At 32.4% G+C, this 22436-nt stretch overlaps 1 protein-coding gene across 1 annotated transcript; it reads left to right on the plus strand.

Moving 5' to 3' along the window:
- The first annotated feature begins 33 nt into the window (after positions 1-33).
- Positions 34-16942, plus strand: LOC127705337 (peroxisomal membrane protein 4-like). Its single transcript, XM_052209650.1, has 4 exons — positions 34-237; positions 2566-2628; positions 6997-7195; positions 12037-16942. The coding sequence occupies exons 1-4, from the start codon at positions 149-151 to the stop codon at positions 12283-12285; spliced, it is 600 nt and encodes a 199-aa protein (XP_052065610.1). The 5' UTR covers positions 34-148; the 3' UTR covers positions 12286-16942.
- The last annotated feature ends 5494 nt before the right edge of the window (positions 16943-22436 follow it).

The raw sequence follows: 22436 nt of genomic DNA on the forward strand, positions 1-22436 counted from the left end.
GCAATATCATTGTAGTGAAATTTGAGCAAGCAAATTAAAGACGGATCCCGATTGTTCAGCTCTTTTCTGATGAAGGTAAAAAGCTACAAATGTAAACAAAAACCTTCTGATCTGCGATTTTGTGACCGGGTCATTTTGATAACAAACAATGTCAGTTGCAGCTGTTAACAGATTATTGCTGTCAGGGCAGTATGCTACTGTACTGTCGGTGGTTAAAGGTTTCAGAAATGGGGCCGTGTAAGTCATATAATAACGAAAATGTTATGTTTCAAATATATGTCTGTATGTTGCCGTTGGTCGTCTTTCTAAAACTTAGATCAGGTTCGGTACATATGTTGTTTCAGCTTATATAGCTACATTGCTATGATCATCAGGTCGTTCTGGTCCCATGTCGATGCAGCCCCAATATAAATTAAAATAATATTCGAATAAATTACTCCTCTAACCACAGGGGCGTGTATCATACATTTGTAGATGTTTTAGGGGATGAAATATATGCCAGTCGACTGGTATGCGTTCTACGTTCTTCTTTATATACAGAAAAATATCAACTGGTTGATGATTACTTTCTGGCGCACGCCTGGTTTATCAGTATTGTTAATAATTAAAAATCTATTTTTCTAATTTCGTAATTATGTTAATAGCTGGGTGCCCACAATGTAGACCGCATACCAGTCGACTGATATGCGCCCTTGTGCTCAAACATGTCTAATAAAAATTGCATATTTGAATATCATGAATATGTGTCCAATGCACAATATTTTATCATCTACATTTGATAGTATTCATAAAATGTATTAATATTTATGAACTACATTGTACAAGTCAAAAATATATAAGTTTTTATCCTTATTAAATTTTTTTTTCAATTTAAATATAGGCTGCATCAATTTGGGCGATATCGACTTGGGCCTAATTGAGACGAAAGCAAAAAATATCAACCTTTGAATATTTTGTGTTTAGTTTCAGTATCTTACTTTTTATAAGCTCACCTGGCCCGAAGGGCCAAGTGAGCTTTTCTCATCACTTGTCATCCGTCGTCTGTCGTCAGCGTCCGTCGTCGTTAGCTTTTTACAAAAATCTTCTCCTCTGAAACCACTGGGGCCAAATTTAACCAAACTTGGCCACAATCATCATTAGGGTATCTAGTTTAAAAAATGTGTCCGATGACCCGGCCAACCAACCAAGATGGCCGCCATGGCTAAAAATAGAACATAGGGGTAAAATGTAGATTTTGGCTTATATCTCTGAAACCAAAGCATTTAGAGTAAATCTGACGTGGGTAAAACTGATTATCAGGTCAAGATCTATCTGCCCTGAAATTTTCAGACAAATCTGACATCCTGTTGTTGGGTTGCTGCCCCTGAATTGGTAATTTTAAGGAAATTTTGCAGTTTTTGGTTATTATCTTGAATATTATTATAGATAGAGATAAACTGTAAACAGCAATAATGTTCAGCAAAGTAAGATCTACAAATAAGTTATCATGACCAAAATTGTCAGTCAACCCCTTTAGGAGTTATTGCCCTTAATAGTCAATTTTTAACAATTTTTTGTAAAATTTTGTAATCTTTTACAAAAATCTTCTTCTCTGAAACTACTGAGACAAATTAATTTAACCATACTTGGCCATAATCATTATTAGGGTATCTAGTTTAAAAAAAAATTCCGATGACCCCGCCTTCCAACCATCATGGCCGACTTGGTTAAAAATAGAACATAGGGGTAAAATGCAGTTTTTGGTTTATATCTCTGAAACTTAAGCCGAATCCGTTGTTGTTGGGTTGCTGCCCCTGAGTTAGTAATTTTACAAAAATTTTGCAGTTTTTTGTTATTATCTTAGATATCATTATAATATCTAATATCTAATACTATTAATTATGATTTTAACCTTATTTTACATGATTTCCAAAGCATCAGTAAATACAGGTGAGCGACACAGGCTCTTGAGAGCCTCTAGTTTGGAAGTGCAATCTTAATCTTTAAAGGCGTTTTGAAAACATCATTGAATATTTCTGTCTAAACAAATATAAACTTTTATCATGAGTTTCAATAAATATTGTTTATCACCGTTAGGGAAGAGTTATCCATGTGTGAAACCATAAATTATTGCAGCAATTACTATTTCATTAACAAATTAATGCTTGCTTCCTTGCAAGTAATTTGGCAGAGTCATACATGTAGAGCTGACAGGAGATAATTGGACTCCTGGTTTTCACCTTATTGCATCTAATGAAACCTAGGGATAGTATACTAATGCTACAAAAAAGTGTTGTGGTTGTGTTATTGTGTGGCTCAGTTTCAGGTACTGATATTCAACTGTACACAGATGAGAGATACCAATGATACATTCTACAAGATTACTCTAATATTCAACTTTCTTTATCGGAAACAGAAAATATTTTTTGACATATTTGCATGTTGTGGATAATTTTATTATGATCTTCCTAAGAGTTATTAATTGATTTTTACTTTACTTTGAAACAGAAAATATTTTTAGCATAATTCCATGATGCGTTTAATTTTTGTTATGATCTATCTAAGAGTATGATTTTGTCTTTTCAGCTATGGTGCTAAAGTCAGGTTTCCACATTCACTGGTAATGTCATTCTTGTTTAAAAGGGAAAGGTAAGTAACACTTACTGGAGAAAATTGAAGGTGATACATAGCCTGCTAGAGGCTTTTATTTCATAGTAAGTACATGCAGTCAGGGGTACTACTTGTACAAGTAATCTTTATTTACTTGAAGAAGTAAATAAAATAAACTTATATAAGTTAATTATAATGTTTGAATAATGTCCCCTTAATTTTCTCAAAAATTTACTTGTACAAATGTATAAGTAAATTTTTATTACAATCCAACAAAAATTCTCAAGTTTTGAGATGTAAAAACATGCCTTTAACAATTTTTCTCAGGTTAGCTCATAACTTTTTATTAGAGTTCAATGTTTCATCTCATTAATTCAACAAAGAAACTGATTGCGCAAAGATCTTAAGTATTTGCGCAAGGCCTTCAAAAATTGACCCTTGGGGGGCTTGTAAATGAGCAGTGTTCTGAAGATAACAGACAAATGAGATTTTCATTGTCCATGAAATTACACTTAAATGATTAGTAAAGACATCTGCAAAGGACAGACAATCAAAAATTCTATTAGAGCAAAGAAGTCCTAAGAATTCAAGAAAAGAAGATAGGATGACTTTTTTACTTGTATAAGTAAAAAAATCTGAATGTCTAAGGGACATAACTAAGCCCAACTTTTTTTTACCTATACAAGTAAATAAAATACACTTGTATAAGTATCCTACAAATTTACTTATATAAGTATATAAATATTTACTTCTTCAAATAAATAAAAATTACTTGTACAAGTAGTACCCCTGACTGACATGTAGTTTTAGAAATAATTCATGGTGACATGAATTTATCATGATTTTGCCATGGGGTTGGCCCTGTAGGCTTAATATTTTACCACAAGCGACAACACTACTATTAATAATGACGAAAATGACGTAGAAAATTGAATAAGTGACATTCTTTACCGATATACAATAGCATACTAAGACAGATTTGGATGAAATTAATTGACTATCTTACCTTCATTTAAGGAGATATGGACATTATACAAATTTTTACCATCGTTTGTTTATGTTTTCATGTTTTGAAGACTCTCAGTTTCCCATTCATGCATTTTCCTGTAAAATCCTTTCATTCTTACGCCATTGTTCAATGACGTCATTTACTACATCTGACATGAGGATAATCATTCATAAAAAGCATTTGACGTGGGAGTAGGATTGGAACAGCCCAAACAAATCATGAAGTTGCATATCAGCTGACATATTTATATTCGAATTTTACCATGGGTGTGTAGTCAAAGCGTTTGAAGAACGTCATATTAGACGTGTTAGAATTGAAAATAATCAACAAATGATACTTTACTTTTATGAAATAATAAAAACAAAGTTCTACTAAAGACATACAGTAAATATTTTCTAATGTTGTCAAGAGAATTTGAAGAAAATAAACACAAAAAAAATTCTTTCAAAGTTTATGTTAAAAACAATATGAATCACTATTTACCTAAAAAAATTATTAACTGTTACTTGTAGATAAAAAAGTACTACCCCTCACAGTCATTAAGTCTTACAGTAACTAACATTATATATATAGATTACATATTATATTTTTTTTTTCTAAATGGAAGATAACATATTAGATTGCTAAATAGTTGAAATTAATTAAGGAGTTTAAAACAATTTCTGCTTGGTTTTTAGCTAGAAACTTGTTGATATATTAATTATTTTATACAACAAATTTTTAGATATGAAATTAATTTTTGTTTAACATGTTTAATGTTTATTATAAATAAAGCATGGCTGACATTAAAGAAAATTAATTTACTTTAGATCAAAAATTTTAATTAGGATAAAAAACATATACTTGATGTTCTGGACATAAACAGTGCTAAACCAAAAATGTTTTTACTGATTATATTTTGATACTTTCATTCACTCTTTCATACAACACCTTTACACTCCGCTCACTTTGCTTATGTTATTAAGGTACTTTATACAATTCATCATGACTTTATTGGTGTGGAAGAGTTGGATAAAGAGAGATAACTCTAATATTTATAAACGACACTTACACATGTATGGTTAATGCAAAAAACTATGACTATGAATATTGCTTTTGAGAGTCTTAAAACTTTCATTATAAAATATGTTTTCCACTTGCATTCAATAAATCTCACATTGTTTCAAGGAGAAAGCTGTTTTTAATGGTAAACATATGAGAACGTTGTTGGAATATATTTGATTTATTTTGAACAAGTTCAGTCTTCCTTGAAAGTTTATAGTAAGTGTCCGACATCTGGTCATTAAAGTCATTAATCAAATATGATTTGACTCATTTGAGTAAACCTTGAAAAAGTGGTTAGTCTTAATTTTATTACATTCAAAATTGAAAAAGGATACATGTAACTTACTAGGATAATTATGTCCAAGATTCCAACTACTCAGTTTTGCGTAATTACCTATAGTTGTTAATATCTGTGTCATTTGTTCTCTTGTGAAGAGTTGTCTCATTGGCAATCATACCACATCTTCTTTTTTATATGTAGCTACTTTTATGAATTAACCAATAAAAATTTTCATATTTAATTGCCTATTTTTGTAACAAATCCATTATCTGACATCAATGTCTATGGGCTGGGATATTGGCATTGGTCAATTGTTAATACCAAGTCTGGCTTTTTGATGCCTTATAAGTTATCATTGCTGCCAATATGGGGTGTCAGTTAAAAATATATAAACTTGCACGTTGAAAAATCAAACTCTGAACCTTGAAAGCCTATAAATGTTATGCAAGCATTTGTAATTGTTGGGGTAGTGTGATATCAACATTTAAAAGCTCTGACCTAGTGAGGTTTGTCAGAAAAAATTTCATTTCCTGCTAAAAATAAAAGAGACAAGAAACCAAGCTAAGAGAAGTATAAGGGATGAAAAACCATGTTAAAAAAACAAGCTATAGTCAATTATATATTTAATTAAATAGTCAAAATTTATTATTAAGGAACAATAAATTTTCTTCTGCTTTTCTCCAAACAAAATATAATCCATGCAAATATACAGTAAGGGTTTTGCTCAATGTTGAAGGATGTATACTATGGTGACCTATAGTTGTTTACTTCTATATCATTTGGTCTCTGGTGGAAAGTTGTATCCCTGGCAATCATACCACATCTTCTTATTTTTAAATATAAAATACATATCATTGTGAAAACTGTCGAAAGTCCAGGATTTTCTAATAACTTGCAACAGGATTTCAGAAAAAAAAGTCTTACATAGATCTAACTGCAGTACAAGACAAGGCTGTCAAGATTTAAAACAAAATATTGTCTTAAATTTGCAAAATATGGTACTTCTAATATTTTATGATTGCTCATAATAGTAACATGATACCAGCAGAGGATAATTGTGTTTAGAATGAATATTGCAATGATTTTTATTTGCACTCATTATTTAATGTAGAATATGTATGTGTAAAACTGATTGTAATGAAAATTTTATCCTTGTTTCAAAAATTCCAATAGGGAACATATATTTGGTGACTATGTTGAACGAATCTATATCCCATCGAACTAGAGATAAAGGATACTACAGATACAGTTAAGTCTGCCTCATATCTTGACTTACATCTAGAAATTGACAATGAGGGTCGGTTGAAAACAAAACTTTACGACAAAAGAGATGATTTCAGCTTCCCAATTGTGAACTTTCCATTTCTATGTAGCAACATTCCAGCAGCGCCTGCATACGGAGTATATATCTCCCAATTGATACGATATTCCAGGGCTTTTATTTCCTATCATGATTTCCTTGATAGAGGATTGCTGCTCACAAGGAAGCTATTAAACCAAGAGTTCCAAATGGTGAAGTTGAAATCATCCCTACATAAATTTTACGGACGCCATCACGAGTTGGTTGACAGTTATGGAATAACCGTTTCACAGATGATATCGGATATGTTCCTTATGTCGTAACTACAATACCTTCCCTTTTCACGAATGTGACCTACTGAATTAGACTATTTACTGGATTTGTAATAACATAAGCAACACGACGGGTGCCACATGTGGAGCAGGATCTGCTTACCCTTCAGGAGCACCTGAGATCACCCACAGTTTTTGGTGGGGTTCGTGTTGCTTAGTCTTTAGTTTTTTATGTTGTGTCATCTGTACTTTTATTTGTCTGTTTGTCTTTTTATTTTTGGCCATGGCGTTGTCAGTTTGTTTTCGATCTATGAGTTTGACTGTCCCTCTGGTATCTTTCGTCCCTCTTTTACATTATTGTAGTAATAAATCATTATTTTAGACGTTTCGGCCACTGGCCTTCTTTAGTTTCTTTATTTTCTTTCTTAACTACATGGTAGACATTTTACTTTCACAATCATTAGGATGTTATAGATTTAGATGTCTTTTTTTAATTTTTCAGTCCAAAAGATATGGCAAAAGGAATTTTAGAAGCAACGTTTACACATTCTAAGAATTTGGCCATGTTTGTATTCCTGTATAAATCATTGACCAGTCTGATGGCATGGTTACAGTCGGAGAAAGTTGAGTTTCACTCCTTTATGGCAGCATTTGTTGGAGGATATTTGGTGTTTGGTAGATACAACAAAGTTAATGAACAAGTAAGTTTACAAAACTTTCACAGAGTTTAAGCGAGCAGCGAGGTGATTATTTATGTTTCTTGACTCAGAATAAGGAGTTGTGGTGTGAACGCTGCTGAGACAATACTTGTAAACCAACAAATTTCATTACTTTCGCAAGTAGTCAGTAGAAAAATAACCTGAATATTAATAGTCAGAAACAAATGCTCTAAAGCTGTTCAAAAATAACCCAAAAAAGTCAATGTGACATCAAGAAGTAAGGACTTGATAAGAAAAAAGTGTCTGTGAAGTTGGTTCACAGTATGTACATGTATTTACCATAGAAAAAGAATAATTATAAGCAAATACTGTTTATCTTAAGTTGCCTTCATGACAATTTCAGGGCTTAATCTCCTTACTTTTTTACTGTCTTGATGCTGTCATTTTTTCATACAAATTTGAATCAGATATATTTGAAGCCAACTTTAAACATGATAAATGTAGATTAACATTTTTTATACATCCAAAAGGATTGTGGAATAAATTTATATGTTTGCATTAAGGCCATTGACTTGCAAATACTGAATTATTTTTATGATTGTTTCAGGCATTTAACATGTTTAAAATGTTAGTACAATTGTCACTGACATCTTGTTTCCCTCTGGTTATTATACGTTGTTGAATTTGTGTTTTTGTGCTGTTGGGTTGTTGGTTCATTGAAGTTTTCTTAACCTCTCCTGTTACGAATTAAATGTAACTTGTTTTCTTGCTTTAACTTAGGGTCTTTTAATATGGCTTGTATGGACTGATAAACATGTGTGATTGAGGTTTTTTCCTCAACATGTCGGACATTAATTCAAAAACGCTTTAACCAATATGCATGAAACTTTGGTGAATTGTTCATATCTATTGTTGTGAGCTCCCTTTTGTTTTTTATAAATTTCGGATTTACCCTTTCCGAGTTATGGGGTTTTATTCATTAAAAAAGGGGTGATTTTCCAGTTTTTGGACAATAACTCAAAAAAATTTCACCAATTTGCAAGAAACTTTGGTGAATTGTTTATTTCTATCGACATGAGCTCCGTTTTGATTTTTATAAATTTCAGATTATACTTTTCCAATTTATGGGGTTTTATTCATTACAAAAAGGGGGATTTTCCAGTTTTTGGACAATAACTCAAAAACAATTTCACCAATTTGCATGTAACTTTTGTGAATTGTTCATATCTATTGTTGTGAGCTCCCTTTTGTTTTTTATAAATTTCGGATTTACCCTTTCCGAGTTTTGGGGTTTTATTCATTAAATAAAATGCTCCGCAGGGCGCAGCTTGATACGACCGCAGAGGTCGAACCCTGAACAGTTGGGGGAAGTATGGACACAACATTCAAGCTTGATACAGCTTTGGATTTGGATTGTGATTAAATATTTGACACAGCATAGGTTTCTAACACAGATTGAATGTGGTCTAAGAACTTAAAAATTTTAAATTGGACATTCACCTATTATGGTCCAATATCCAAAATCTAAATACATGGTTAGATTCAGCATATCAAAGAACCCCAAGAATTCAATTTTTGATGAAATCAAACAAAGTTTAATTTTGGACCCTTTTGACCTCAATGTGGACAAAGTTGATAACGGGGATCAAAAATCTAAATACATGGTTAGATTCAGCATATCAAAGAACCCCATATATTCAATTTTTGTTGAAATCAAACAAAGTTTAATTTTGGACCCCGATTTGGACCAACTTGAAAACTGGGCCCATAATCAAAAATCTAAATACATGTTTAGATTCAGCATATCAAAGAACCCTAAGAATTAAATTTTTGTTAAAATCAAACTAAGTTTAATTTTGGACCCTTTGGACCTTAATGTAGACCAATTTGAAAACGGAACCAAAAATTAAGAATCTAAATACACGGTTAGATTCGGCATATCAAAGAACCCCAATAATTCAATTTTTGATGAAATCAAACAAAGTTTAATTTTGGACCCTTTTGACCTCAATGTGGACAAAGTTGATAACGGGGCCCAAAAATCAAAAATCTAAATACATGGTTAGATTCAGCATATCAAAGAACCCCATATATTCAATTTTTGTTGAAATCAAACAAAGTTTAATTTTGGACCCCGATTTGGACCAACTTGAAAACTGGGCCCATAATCAAAAATCTAAATACATGTTTAGATTCAGCATATCAAAGAACCCTAAGAATTCAATTTTTGTTAAAATCAAACTAAGTTTAATTTTGGACCCTTTGGACCTTAATGTAGACCAATTTGAAAACGGAACCAAAATTTAAGAATCTAAATACACAGTTAGATTCGGCATATCAAAGAACCCCAATAATTCAATTTTTGATGAAATCAAACAAAGTTTAATTTTGGACCCTTTGGACCTCAATGTGGACCAATTTAAAAACGGGGCCCAAAATCCAAAAACTAAATACATGGTTAGATTCAGCATATTAAAGAACCCCATGAAATCAAGAATAAAACCCCATTGAAATTGGTCAAGAAATAAGCAATTTATAGGAAGTATCTTCTTTTGCACAATCCTGTGCTATTAAATATTTCTTGCTATTGCGCAATACTGTACAATTGACAATTTCTTGCTATTGCGCAATATTGTGCTATTGGATATTTCTTGCTATTGCGCAATACTGTGCAATTGAAGATTTCTTGCTATTGCGCAATACTGTGCAATTGAAGATTTCTTGCTATTGTGCAATACTGTGCAATTGAAAATTTCTTGCTATTGCACAATACTTATTATATAATAATTTACACATCCTGTTTGGTGTGTATCTCCTACCATATCATTATTATTTGATTTTAAATATAAATCAGAAATAACCAACTTAAAATGGAAAATTTTAAAAGAAACAAAAAAGGAAAAAAAGAAAAAAAAGGAAAAAAAAATAAATCCCCCCCCCAAAATTTTTTTAACCCCTATTATGATTCATCACCCCCAAACTCAATCCCAGCCTTCCCTTTGTGGTATGGTACCTTGAAGTACAATTTCAGAGAGATCCATACACTTGAACACAAGTTATTGTCTGGAAACTAGAAAAAAATGTGTTTTTTGGCCCCTTTTTGGCCCCAAATTCCTAAACGTTTAGGGCAATTACCCCCAAACTCTAACCCAGATTTCCCTTTGTGATATGGAACCTTGTAGTACAATTTCAGAAAGATCCATACACTTACACACAAGTTATTGTCATGAAACTAGAAAAATGCTTGTTTTTTGCCCCTTTTTTGGCCCCTAATTCCTAAAATTTGGAGGCAATTACCCCCAAAATCAATCCCAGCATTCCTTTAGTGATATGGAACCTTGTGGTACAATGTCAGAGAGATCCATACACTAACACACAAGTTATGTCTGGAAGTTACAAAAATGCTTATTTTTGGCCCCTTTTTGGCCCCTAATTCCTTTACTGTTATTACCATAACCCCCAAAATCAATCCCAACCTTCCTTTTGTGGTATTGAACCTTGTGGTAAAATTTCATAAAGATCCATTCACTTAAACTAATGTTAGAGTGCGAAAACCAATGTGTCTTCGGACGACGCCGGACGACGACAACGCCGGACAACAACGACGAGGACGCCAACGTCATACCAATATACGACCACAAAAATTTTTTTGCGGTCGTATAAAAAGGGGTGATTTTCCAGTTTTTGGACAATAACTCAAAAAAAATTTCACCAATTTGCAAGAAACTTTGGTGAATTGTTTATTTCTATCGACATGAGCTCCGTTTTGATTTTTATAAATTTCAGATTATACTTTTCCAATTTATGGGGTTTTATTCATTACAAAAAGGGGGATTTTCAAGTTTTCGGACAATAACTCAAAAATGAAACTTTGGTAAATTGTTTATATCTATTTTTGTAAGCTCCCTTTTGATTTTTATAAATTTTCGATTTTACGTTTCCAAGTTATAAGATTTTATTTGTTTATAGTCTGACAACAGATTTACTAAGTATTGCGCAACAGCACAGTGTATTGCACAACAGCAAGAAATCTTTCTTATAACCAATTTCAAGTTCTTTGACTACATTTATTCAGAAACCTACAATATATCAAATATTTAATTACAATCCAAATTCAGACCTGTATCAAGCTTGAATATTGTGTCCTTTTTTGCCCCAATTGTTCAGGGTTGGACCTCTGCGGGCATATCCAGCTGCGCTCAGCGAAACAGTTTATTTTTCAAATATATTCATTTTGGTTGATTATTATTATGATATATACTAACATGTAGAATGTGCTAAGACCATCACTTTCTATTTTATATGTGCACTTGATACTACGTACGAAGAACAAGAAACTGTCCAAACTAAACTCTATATTATTAGAAGAAAAATTACAACATTTTTTACCAATAAAGTTTATTTGATAATACCATGATCAAGAGGAAATAATTCAATGTTTGATAGTACATTTGCCCAACTACATATATATGTTCATGTTGTTTTTTTATGTACAAGTCATGATCATTAATTGTGCACAATAGTTGAATATCTTACTACATGTGAAACAACACAAAATACCAAATCCTTACAACATCATGTACAATTTTATGTAAACATTTTTCGCATGTAGCACTTGCCTTTAACAAAATGTGATGTTTTTGTGTATTGTAACATTATAAAAGTAAGAGATGTGGTATGATTGCCAATGAGACAATTTTCCACCAAAGTTCAAATGAAGTTGATGTTAGCAATTATCATGATTATAGGCAACTGTACAGCCTTCAATAATGAGAAAAACCCATACATTTTTTGTCATGGTTTATCAAACATTGTAACTTGAAACATAGCACAAGGTAAAAAGTAGATGTTTAAATAAAAATAATTTAATAATTATATTTTAGATTAATTTGTACTTGCTATCAAGAATTTTATATGGATTAGCCAAGCTAGGAGTTCAAAAAGGATATATACCAAAACCGAAACATGACACTTTTCCATTTTTTGCTGCAATAGTTTGGGGAGTAGTTCTGTGGATGTTTGAGTATCACAAGGACACATTACAGCCGTCGCTGAAATCATCCATGACATATTTATACCATGACAGTAACCAATGGAATAGCTTCAAAAACTTCCTTATATACAACAAATGATTAGATTATTTGTAATATGTTTTTATGTGATTTGAACAATCAATTCAAGTCTTTCATCATGTATTAATTCTTTCATCATTTTCATTGAAAACATTGAAACATATTAGCTGCATCAGATGGAAATCGACCTTATGCAAATAAATTTCAATACATCTTTTAACGTATTTTGGGTTGACAAAATCTCTATGGAAAGTCTGTAACTATTTGAAAATTTAGCTGTTATGAGAAAATCTACAAAATAGACATATATATATAAACTCATCTTTTATTTCGTATTTAAATGTTTCAAAATCAATCAAAGTCTTAAACATGTACATGTATACGTGCACTTGCATAAGGTCGATTTCTAGCTGACACAGCTCATATATTGACTTCATACTGTAGAAACATTAACATTTGCCACTTTAAAAGTTTGTGGTTATTCTTTTAAATAATTTAATTTCATGTGGATAAAATGGATAAGGTGACATTTCTTTTTTTAATATCAGATCTTCCGACCATTTTTTTTTCAAGAAGAACTAAAAAATGATATTTTATGCAGTTGATTCCTGCCTACTTAACCAAATTTATTAATTGATGAATAAAGGCAATATGTGAAATATGGGACTATACTGAATATGGATCGAAAAGAATCTGTCACATAAATAAAACCAGCGACTCATTTCACAAAAAATCTTACAAGAAAAAGTACTCGTAAGTCATGAACATTTCAGTATAACTTACGATCAATTTTAGTCGTAAGATTTTTTGTGAAAAGAGCCGCTGGTCTATATTTCTGAGATTTTTAGGTTCATCAAAGGTTAATTTTTTGTAACTCTGAAGGCTGCATCATTTATTGTAAACTGTGTACGGTGAAAATGTCATTAAAATAGAATTCATTAGAGATTGTTGATAGTGGGAATGTTTTTGTGATAAACCTGCTTTTAGGTCTTTTTGTAGAGCCAAACCTAAGATTTGAAAATTTGTATTTATTGTTTCTCTGCTAAGTGTATATATGGAGCAAGGGTCAAGACTGGTTATGTCAGAGTCAGAATAGTGTACCCAGGTAGGATGACAATAACAATAAGACCAAGAGTGTTGGTCTAATACAAAGCAAGGTTAATATTCATGTCAAATTAAGATGTTCTCATCCTTATATTCATATATTATTTCCCTCCTGAGGTCCTTATCTTTAAACAACAGTTCATCATCATCATCATCATCATCATTAAGGTTGTGCACCTGGTAATTTAGTTTGGTCGTAGTGTTTTTTATTTGTTATAATGAAAACATAAGCTTGCCCCTTTATTTATTTTTTGAAAACAGAAGACATATACATGATATATGAATGTACTGACACATTTTTGAATTGTTAAATGAAAAAGGCATATGATTGGACAACTTTTATCCTTTTATTTGAATATCACAATATTTGAAATGTGTGTCAACCAAACTCTCACAGAAGTTCATTAAATAGAAGTGTGTCAGATATTACTTTTTTATATTTTTGTTTAAGCTATCAGACATTTGGCATTCCAAGGATCGAATACAAAATATTTCCCCACAATTTTGTTCTTAAAACTTCTTATCATTGATGCAAGTGACAGCCTTACTGAAAAAGATTTATGCAATATAAGATAGTTTCGGGGAAGCTCAATGCTGTTGATCCTGTTCTATTGAACCAGAAATGGCCATTTAGGGTATTATATATCAACTGTGATGTCACAAAAGGCTTTCAGCATTACTTGTCATATTTATGTATATTGAAACCAACATGATTTAGGATTTTATTTCCTTCCATTTAGCATAATTTCATCTGTAATAAAATTCGTTCAATCTAATTGAAATTTGATTTAATTAGATAGAGATTTCATTCAAGATAACAGAATGATTTGTACTTATTGTTGCAATGTTGATTATTAATGTATTTTCTTTATTATATAAATAATTCATTTTATATGTATATATTTTATTAATATATAATTAAATTTATCAATTATAAAATAATTTTTCCAAAGATGCTTTTGTTTGTCTTGAAAAATATAAATAATAGAAATTCAGAAATAAGTGATTGTTTAACAATCGATAAAATTGCGGAAAAGTAAAGCTGCATACAATAATGCTATCAAAATTTTTAATTTCATTTTTTCGACATCTCTCTAGTCACAGTTTTTGCAAAAATAAAAGCATTGCTAACATTTCTGAATATACAGTAATTGATTTCAGTGTGCATGAGGGCTATTTCATTCAAATGAATTATAAAGGAGTGTGGAAAGAAGGTTTAAATTTTGGACATGGGTCTTGGGTCTCTTATAGTTAAACATATAAATAAGAAGATATGGTGTGATTGCCAATGAGGAAAATCTCCACAAGAGGCCAAATGACATATAAAATAACAACTATAGGTCACCGTACGGCCTTCAATGTCCATTTTATGTATGCAAAATTACTCAAAGAAAGTGTGTAGGCTGTGGGTAAATAGTGTATGTCCCTCCCTACCCATACACATTCATTTTAATCGAATAGCACTGACTCATTTCTGGATTTACTTTCATCAAGTTCCCTCCAGACCAAAAGTTTGAAAGCCAAGTGCAAATAAAACAACTTTAGGTCGAATTTATTTAAGGATAAGTTGCAACCTTATGTTTAGTGCATATACTCACATGACTTAGTTTTATATAATCATTTAAATAACCAGATATTGAACAAAATTAAGAAGACGTTTTGTTTTGCATACAAATTTAAATTCTGAGATAGAACAATTATCAAATAATTTAGCTTGAATGGCATAATATAAAAATCATTGGCCCAACTTGGAGTCTGCAATTCATTTTCATGCTTTTTAAAAAATATTTCAGGAGCTTAATAAAGTAAGTAATAACTTCCTCTGTATATCTGGATGTCCATGTCTAAAAAACAAATGGTTTTCAGATGATAACTTATTATAAGTATTTCTTGCAAGACTGCAATGAAACTTTTACAGAAGGAAGATCTGAGGATGAGAAGATTTTTCAGTCAATAAGCCAAAGGTCCAGATCACTGTTACTTAAAATAGACAAAGTTTGGAAAAAGTGTTACCGGATGGTAAAATGAATTTCCCTTGCTTGATAGGATTAAAATTGATACTGGGAAGAGAGACGGGCATATTGATTTTGTGTTGGGATCAGTATGTAAATGCCAATGTCACTTATTTAAAAAATATATTTATGCCCCACCTAGGGGCATTATGTTTTTTGGTCTGTGCGTCTGTTCGTTTGTCCATCTGTCCCGCTTCAGGTTAAAGTTTTTGGTTCTTAGGGTTAAAAGTTTTTGGTCAAGGTAGTTTTTGATGAAGTTGAAGTCCAATCAACTTGTAACTTAGTACACATGTTCCCTATGATATGATCCTTCAAATTTTAATGCCAAATTAGAGTTTTGACCCCCAATTTCACAGTTCACTGAACATAGAAAATGATAGTGCCAGTGGGGCATCCGTGTACTATGGACACATTCTTGTTAAGTAAGATTCAGGATAGTATTCCACAATAAATGGTAACATATTTGTACAGATGATTGATTGATCAGCACTGAGTCTGTTGGCCATTCCGTGGAGGCTAATTTGTATTGGCGGAGGAAGCTGGAGTGCCAGGGGAGAACCACTGACCTTCCGTAGGAAAACTGAAAATCCTACTCAATTAAGATTGGAGTCGCATGTGGTTCTCGAACTCACAACCTCAGTGTTGACAGGCTAGTGATCATACAATAGTTGAGCTACTGAGACCACTCGGCCACAGAGGTCCTTTTTTCAGGTGAAAAATTAGCGAGAATATATAGTACAAGCTTGTTCGTCCCTTCAAGCTTTGAAAGGATAGAAGACACTCTAAAATAACCAATACTCACATTGTATAGTTCACCTCGGTGAATAGATTTCATTATTAGAAATCAGATGACAAATGAAAAATAATAAAATAAAAGAGGGGGGCAAGGGGTTTAACTGTTATGCTGTTTTGGGGCAATTTAATTCTTTGTTATCTGTTATTCTGAAAACATATTTGCTGTTAACTGTTATTACCTTATTCCTTGTTAGCTGTTCTAGGACTATTATTTTTTTTGTTATCTGTTATTGTGAGAATGTATTTGCTGTTAACTGTTATTGAAAATTGAATGTTAGCATTTTGACCGCCAATCTTTGGTAGTTATTGAAAATTGTTGAACATTTGGGTCTTACCACTGGTAATATGGAGAAGGATTCCGGTAACATACCGTGACATCATAGAAACATATTAAAATCAGTTGGGTCCAGGACCATTCCAGTATATCTTATCATAATCCTTCGTAATAAATTACATTTTCTTTGAAAAAATGTATTGAGTTACCGAGAATATGTTTAACCAGAGACATATATTATATGTCTCTGGTTTAACTCAATGTATGATTATTTTTTGTTATGGAATACTTTTTTTCAGCATTTATTTTTGTGTTTTTAAAGAAACTCACACGTGCTTGTAATTTAAATAGTGTGTGTATTCTGAGAAAGGAATCACAGAGCCGAGTCTGTGTTCCTTATTGTATAAAATTTATATACAATAAGGAACACACACTCAGCTCTGTTTAACAAGAGGCTCTCAAGAGCCTGAATCGCTCACCTGTATTTCAAAGGAGAAGATTTTTAAATGTTAGCAAACTTGATGAACAAATTGTGTAAAATTGTCTTTAAAGGGCAATAACTCCTTAAGGGGTCAATTCACAATTTTGGTCATATTAACTTTTTTGTAGATCTTACTTTGCTGAACATTATTGCTGCTTACAGTTTACATATATCTATAGTAATATTCAAAATAATAACAAAAAACTGCAAAATTTTGTTAAAACTACCAATTCGGTGCCAGTAACCCAACAATGGGTTGTTCGATTTGTCTGATAATTTCAGGGCCGATAGATCTTGACCAATTAAACAATTTTACCCCATGTCACATTTGCTCTAAAAGATTTAGTTTTTGAGATATAAGCCAAAAACTGCATTTGACCCTTATTTTCTATTTTTAGCCATGGCGGCCATGTTTGTCGATGGATACAAACTTCGGATACAATTTATAAACAAGATACCCTAAGGAACATTTAGATAAAGTTTGAAGGTAATTGGCCCAGTAGTTTCAGAGGAGAAGATTTTTAAATGTTAGCAAACTTGATGAACAAATTGTGTAAAATTGTCTTTAAAGGGCTATAACTCCTTAAGGGGTCAATTGACAATTATGGTCATATTAACTTTTTTGTAGATCTTACTTTGCTGAACATTATTGCTGCTTACAGTTTATATATATATATCTATAATAATATTCAAAATAATAACAAAAACTTCAAAATTTTGTTAAAACTACCAATTCGGTGGCAGCAACCCAACAACGGGTTGTTCGATTCATCTGAAAATTTCAGAGCTGATAGATCTTGACCAATTGAACAATTTTACCCCACGTCAGATTTGCTCTAAAAGCTTTAGTTTATGAGATATAAGCCACAAACTGCATTTGACCCCTATGTTCTATTTTTAGCCATGGCAGCCATGTTTGTCGATGGATCAAAACTTCGGATACAATTTATAAACTAGATACCCTAAGGAACATTTAGTTAAAGTTTGAAGGTATTTGGCCCAGTAGTTTCAGAGGAGAAGATTTTTGAAATAGTTTACGACGACAGACGACGACGACAGACGACGACGGACGCCAAGTGATGGCATAAGCTCACATGGAGCCCTTCGAGCCCCGGTGAGCTCAAAAGGTGTTACTGTTAAGGTCGTATCCTCATCAGGTATCCCTGACCATATGTTTTCCATTTTGTAATATTAATAATTGTACGAATTTGATTTTTCACGTATATATAGGGATAATGTTCCCTGTATCCCCATACGTAGATATTAAATTCGAACAATTCCTAATATTACAAAAAGGAAAACATATGGCCATTATATCATATCATATCTTTATTGTCATATAAACAATCAGTTTGTGACAACAACAAAAACAGCATGAATATAGCAAAGAAATAAGTTACAATTCTAAAAGAAATTAACACAAGGATTAAATTTGTATAGCTATCCATAGAGGATATCGCCTAGTTATCATTTAAAACTGGTTAAACTTCTTTATCAAAAAGATTACTAGAAATTTCTATTGGGAGATTTCCCAATGAAGCTACCTTGGCTTTAACCAAAAACATGACTTTTCTTGCTTTTTTCGCTAAGTCTTCTAAACTTGAAATAAGGTTACCATTGCTCTTTATATTAGTTTCTAGGAATTTATATTCTAAAACATTTTTTATCATATTACCATTGTAGTTCAGAAATGAAACCTAACTTTTGGCAATATGTGGCTGTAAAATCGTGGTTTTAGTTTTATTTATATTTAGAGTAAGTTGCCAATTTTCACAGAAACTACTAAATTTATTTATACTGTTCTGTACACCTTCTTTACTAAGAAGTAGATCGTCTACAAATTAAAAGATGGTGATCCAAGGGTTGAGTCGACTAGTTTTGGAAAACAAAAAATTATTATCATACATTGAGGAAACCAATGCTAGATAACTCTAAATACATTAATAAGAAATTTATGTATTACTGAAAAATTATTACACCAGGGTTTTCGATATCACAAACTAGTCAAAACATTTACTAAATTCTATCATCGGTATAAGGACATCATTCGTAAATATAGCTCAAGATGCAGACTTCTTATACGTTCAGGTATTTCACATCCAATTTTTTATGGAAATATTCTTTATAAAGCACAAAAATGTCAGTATTCACCTCTGAAGCTAACAAAACCTTTAAATAGACTTATTAAGAAGGGATATAGTTACGATACTGTTGTCAGGTCATTAAAGATTGCATATTTTGGCGTTAATATTGATTCACTTATAGGGTCTTTGCATCGGCACTAAACACATTTATTTAAAAACCAGTTGTTGGCATGACACGGGTTATGTTCTTCTCATATATATTATGATGGTATGATACTAAACCTCTAACGGGAAGGATTGTGCCTGATATTCATATGATGAAGACATAATCTTTCAATCAGTTTAATTGAAGTCTGGAGCTGGCATGTCAGTTAACTGCTAGTAGTCTGTTGTTATTTATGTATTATTGTCATTTTGTTTATTTTCTTTGGTTACATCTTCTGGCATCAGACTCGGACTTCTCTTGAACTGAATTTTAATGTGCGTATTGTTATGCGTTTACTTTTCTACATTGGCTAGAGGTATAGGGGGAGGGTTGAGATCTCATAAACATGTTTAACCCCGCCGCATTTTTGCGCCTGTCCCAATTCAGGAGCATCTAGCCTTTGTTAGTCTTGTATTATTTTTAATTTTAGTTTCTTGTGTACAATTTGGAGTTTAGTATGGCGTTCATTATCACTGAACTAGTGTATATATTTGTTTAGGGGCCAGCTGAAGGACGCCTCCGGGTGCGGGAATTTCTCGCTGCATTGAAGACCTGTTTGTGACCTTCTGCTGTTGTCTGTTCTATGGTCGGGTTGTTGTCTCTTTGACACATTCCCCATTTCCATTCTCAATTTTATGTTCATAGAAAATGGAATTTATAACAAATGATTATAATGAGATATGCTGGAGTGGTCCTGGAGATGACTGATTTTAATATTTGATTTACTGTTATCTGTCTGTATCCTTTTTTAATTCCTTGTTATCTGTTTTAAGCCAAATCAATTTACCGTTTTGCTGTTATTGGATCTCCCCTTGCACCCCCTCCCCCCCTTATGTACCTCATTTCATCCTTTAGAGACCGCATTGGTGGTCTCGTTGTAGCATGTTCGCCTCGAGCGTGGTAGGTCGTGGGTTCAAACCCCGGCCGGGCAAACAAAAGACTTTAAAATTAGTATTTGCTGCTTCTCCGCTAAGCACGCGGCATTAAAGAGTAGGAGCAAAGACTGGTCGGCTCGGAGTCAGAATAATGTGTACGAGTAAGGTGATAGGTCTTCCTGCGGACTATTACTTTAATTGTGAACTAGCACATTAACATTATCCGGATCAGCGTGTCGGTCTAGTACAAAGAAAGGCTTATATTCATATTATTTACGTTAACACGTTCTAAAGTCTTGAATATGTGAGATGTTACGCGCGATGTTCGTACCGTTTACTTTTTTTGCATGTTTCGTGAGTAAAACTACGCTGCAGGTGCAGAAAAAAACGTATTTTAATTAAAACAAAGATATCAGTGTGCTGGATATAAATGTCCTTGTTCACTTATCTCCAATAACAATATAAAACGCATTTGTTCGAGTTGATAAGCATTTGATTCTGGATTTTCGAGAAATAATGGGTTGTCCTGGGTAACATTCAGTGACTCGGCGATGAAAACTGAAGTATACACCTTCTTTTCGCCTTCTTTTTTTGTCGATTTTCATTAATTTTTTTTTTGCCGCGAATTGCCATTAAATGGCAACCCATTATGACGTATTTGTATGACGGCTAATGACGTCATATTCTGTTTCGGCAGGCAAATCGGCAAAGTTTCATTGTGTCCCATCTCCATTTCCGAAACTACTTTTTTAGATTAACGAAAACAGTTGAAAACATGATTCGGATAAATGATGTCATCAGGTGAGAAAATGATATAGCTAGTATAATGTTGTTTTTCTGTAATTAATTAATTTCAAAAGCAAAATAGTTCAAACACAAAAACAGAAAAGATGCTAAATTTTTGAATTTGGTGAATAAAATGTCACACGTTCATTTTTTGAAAAAACGCTACGTACAGTCGTAACTAAAATTAACTATGTTAAATTAGTTTTGCACTTGATTGTCGACAATGAAATTCTAATATAGACATGTTATTTTTCTAGTCTTTTTAAAATATCTATATTAATCTCCATAGCATTCGTACTTTCCGAAAAAATAAAATGTTTGAAAAAATGGTGAAAAAGATGTCACACGCATTAAATTTATTACGGCGGCAACCTGTCGAATAGTGAAAACAACAAAAAACGTGGCGCCATAAAAACACACAGAACAAGCGCACAACTTAGTCGATTGTTGGTGCATGCATTGTTCAACTATATATATATAGAGAGACTTTTTAAGCTACAATTTGATTTATCTATATGTTACTGATTTTTCGGATCCTTTTTGTTATTCCGTGATAATGATAAGTGTTGCCCTCGACCGTGGCGCGGAACAGATTGCATGTTTTAATTTTAACTTGGGTGCAGAACTTTCAAAGTTTTTAAAACGAGTAAACCTTGGGTGCGTAATTGTACGAGCATTTCTTTTATGCGTTTCTATCTTTTAGCACTATACACAAGCGTTCCATTTTTTAAAACTCAATCATAAATTTTTGGTACTGATTTTAATTTGCAGTTAATAAAAGCACGTCTGCTTTGAGATTGGAAATGTGGAAGGAGAAAAAGGCACAGAAAAACAGAGAAAGGTGTAAACAAAACTACGAAATGACAGAATGAATGCATTAAAACAAAAATGTCACAATTGTGGTTATTCCGAAACTTCCGCGGCCAAGAGAAAAAGAAAAGAAAGGCAGTTTAACGCTGATAAACGACTTTATGAAACTGAACGGAAAAGAAAATATAGGAAAACTCAAAATAAAGTTTCCACTATAAACACTATAAATGACAATAAAAACACTTTTTCGAATAAGATGGAGAAAAGCAGGACTGTAAAATCAATGAAGAGGGCATTCCCTACAACACCGAAGAAAAGAGTAGCAGTAATGGCCACGTATTTAGACAATAAACATTCCCCAACTGTTCAATCGCTTGAAAAATTAAAGTTTGTCGTGAAGCCTGAAGAAAAAACGGACACTCAACTTGGCAATGCTGTTCCAAATGATCTTAAAGAGATAGTCGACCTGGCAAAATTTTCAAGATCTGATTCGGCAAGAACTGCATTAAGTGTAATCGTAGCAAGCACGAGTGGTGAAAACATAACTAAATAACGAAAGAAAACTTTGCTTTCAAGAAAGTTGGGACTTCCCCTTAAACGGCTATCGAAAGGAAAAAGAGTACGTACGCAAATATTTACCTCTGAAAAGTCATGTTGGACATATCTTGAGAGAAAAACAAGGAAGGATGCTATTACTGACGACGTAAAGAAAATCGCGATGTTCGTGTCTATAAACGTAGCAGACGTTATCGCTAAAATCAAACGTTTTTTATGGTTCAGACGCT

The sequence above is a fragment of the Mytilus californianus genome, unplaced genomic scaffold (genome assembly GCF_021869535.1).
Source record: "Mytilus californianus isolate M0D057914Y unplaced genomic scaffold, xbMytCali1.0.p SCAF_6, whole genome shotgun sequence".
Lineage (NCBI taxonomy): Eukaryota > Metazoa > Mollusca > Bivalvia > Mytilida > Mytilidae > Mytilus > Mytilus californianus.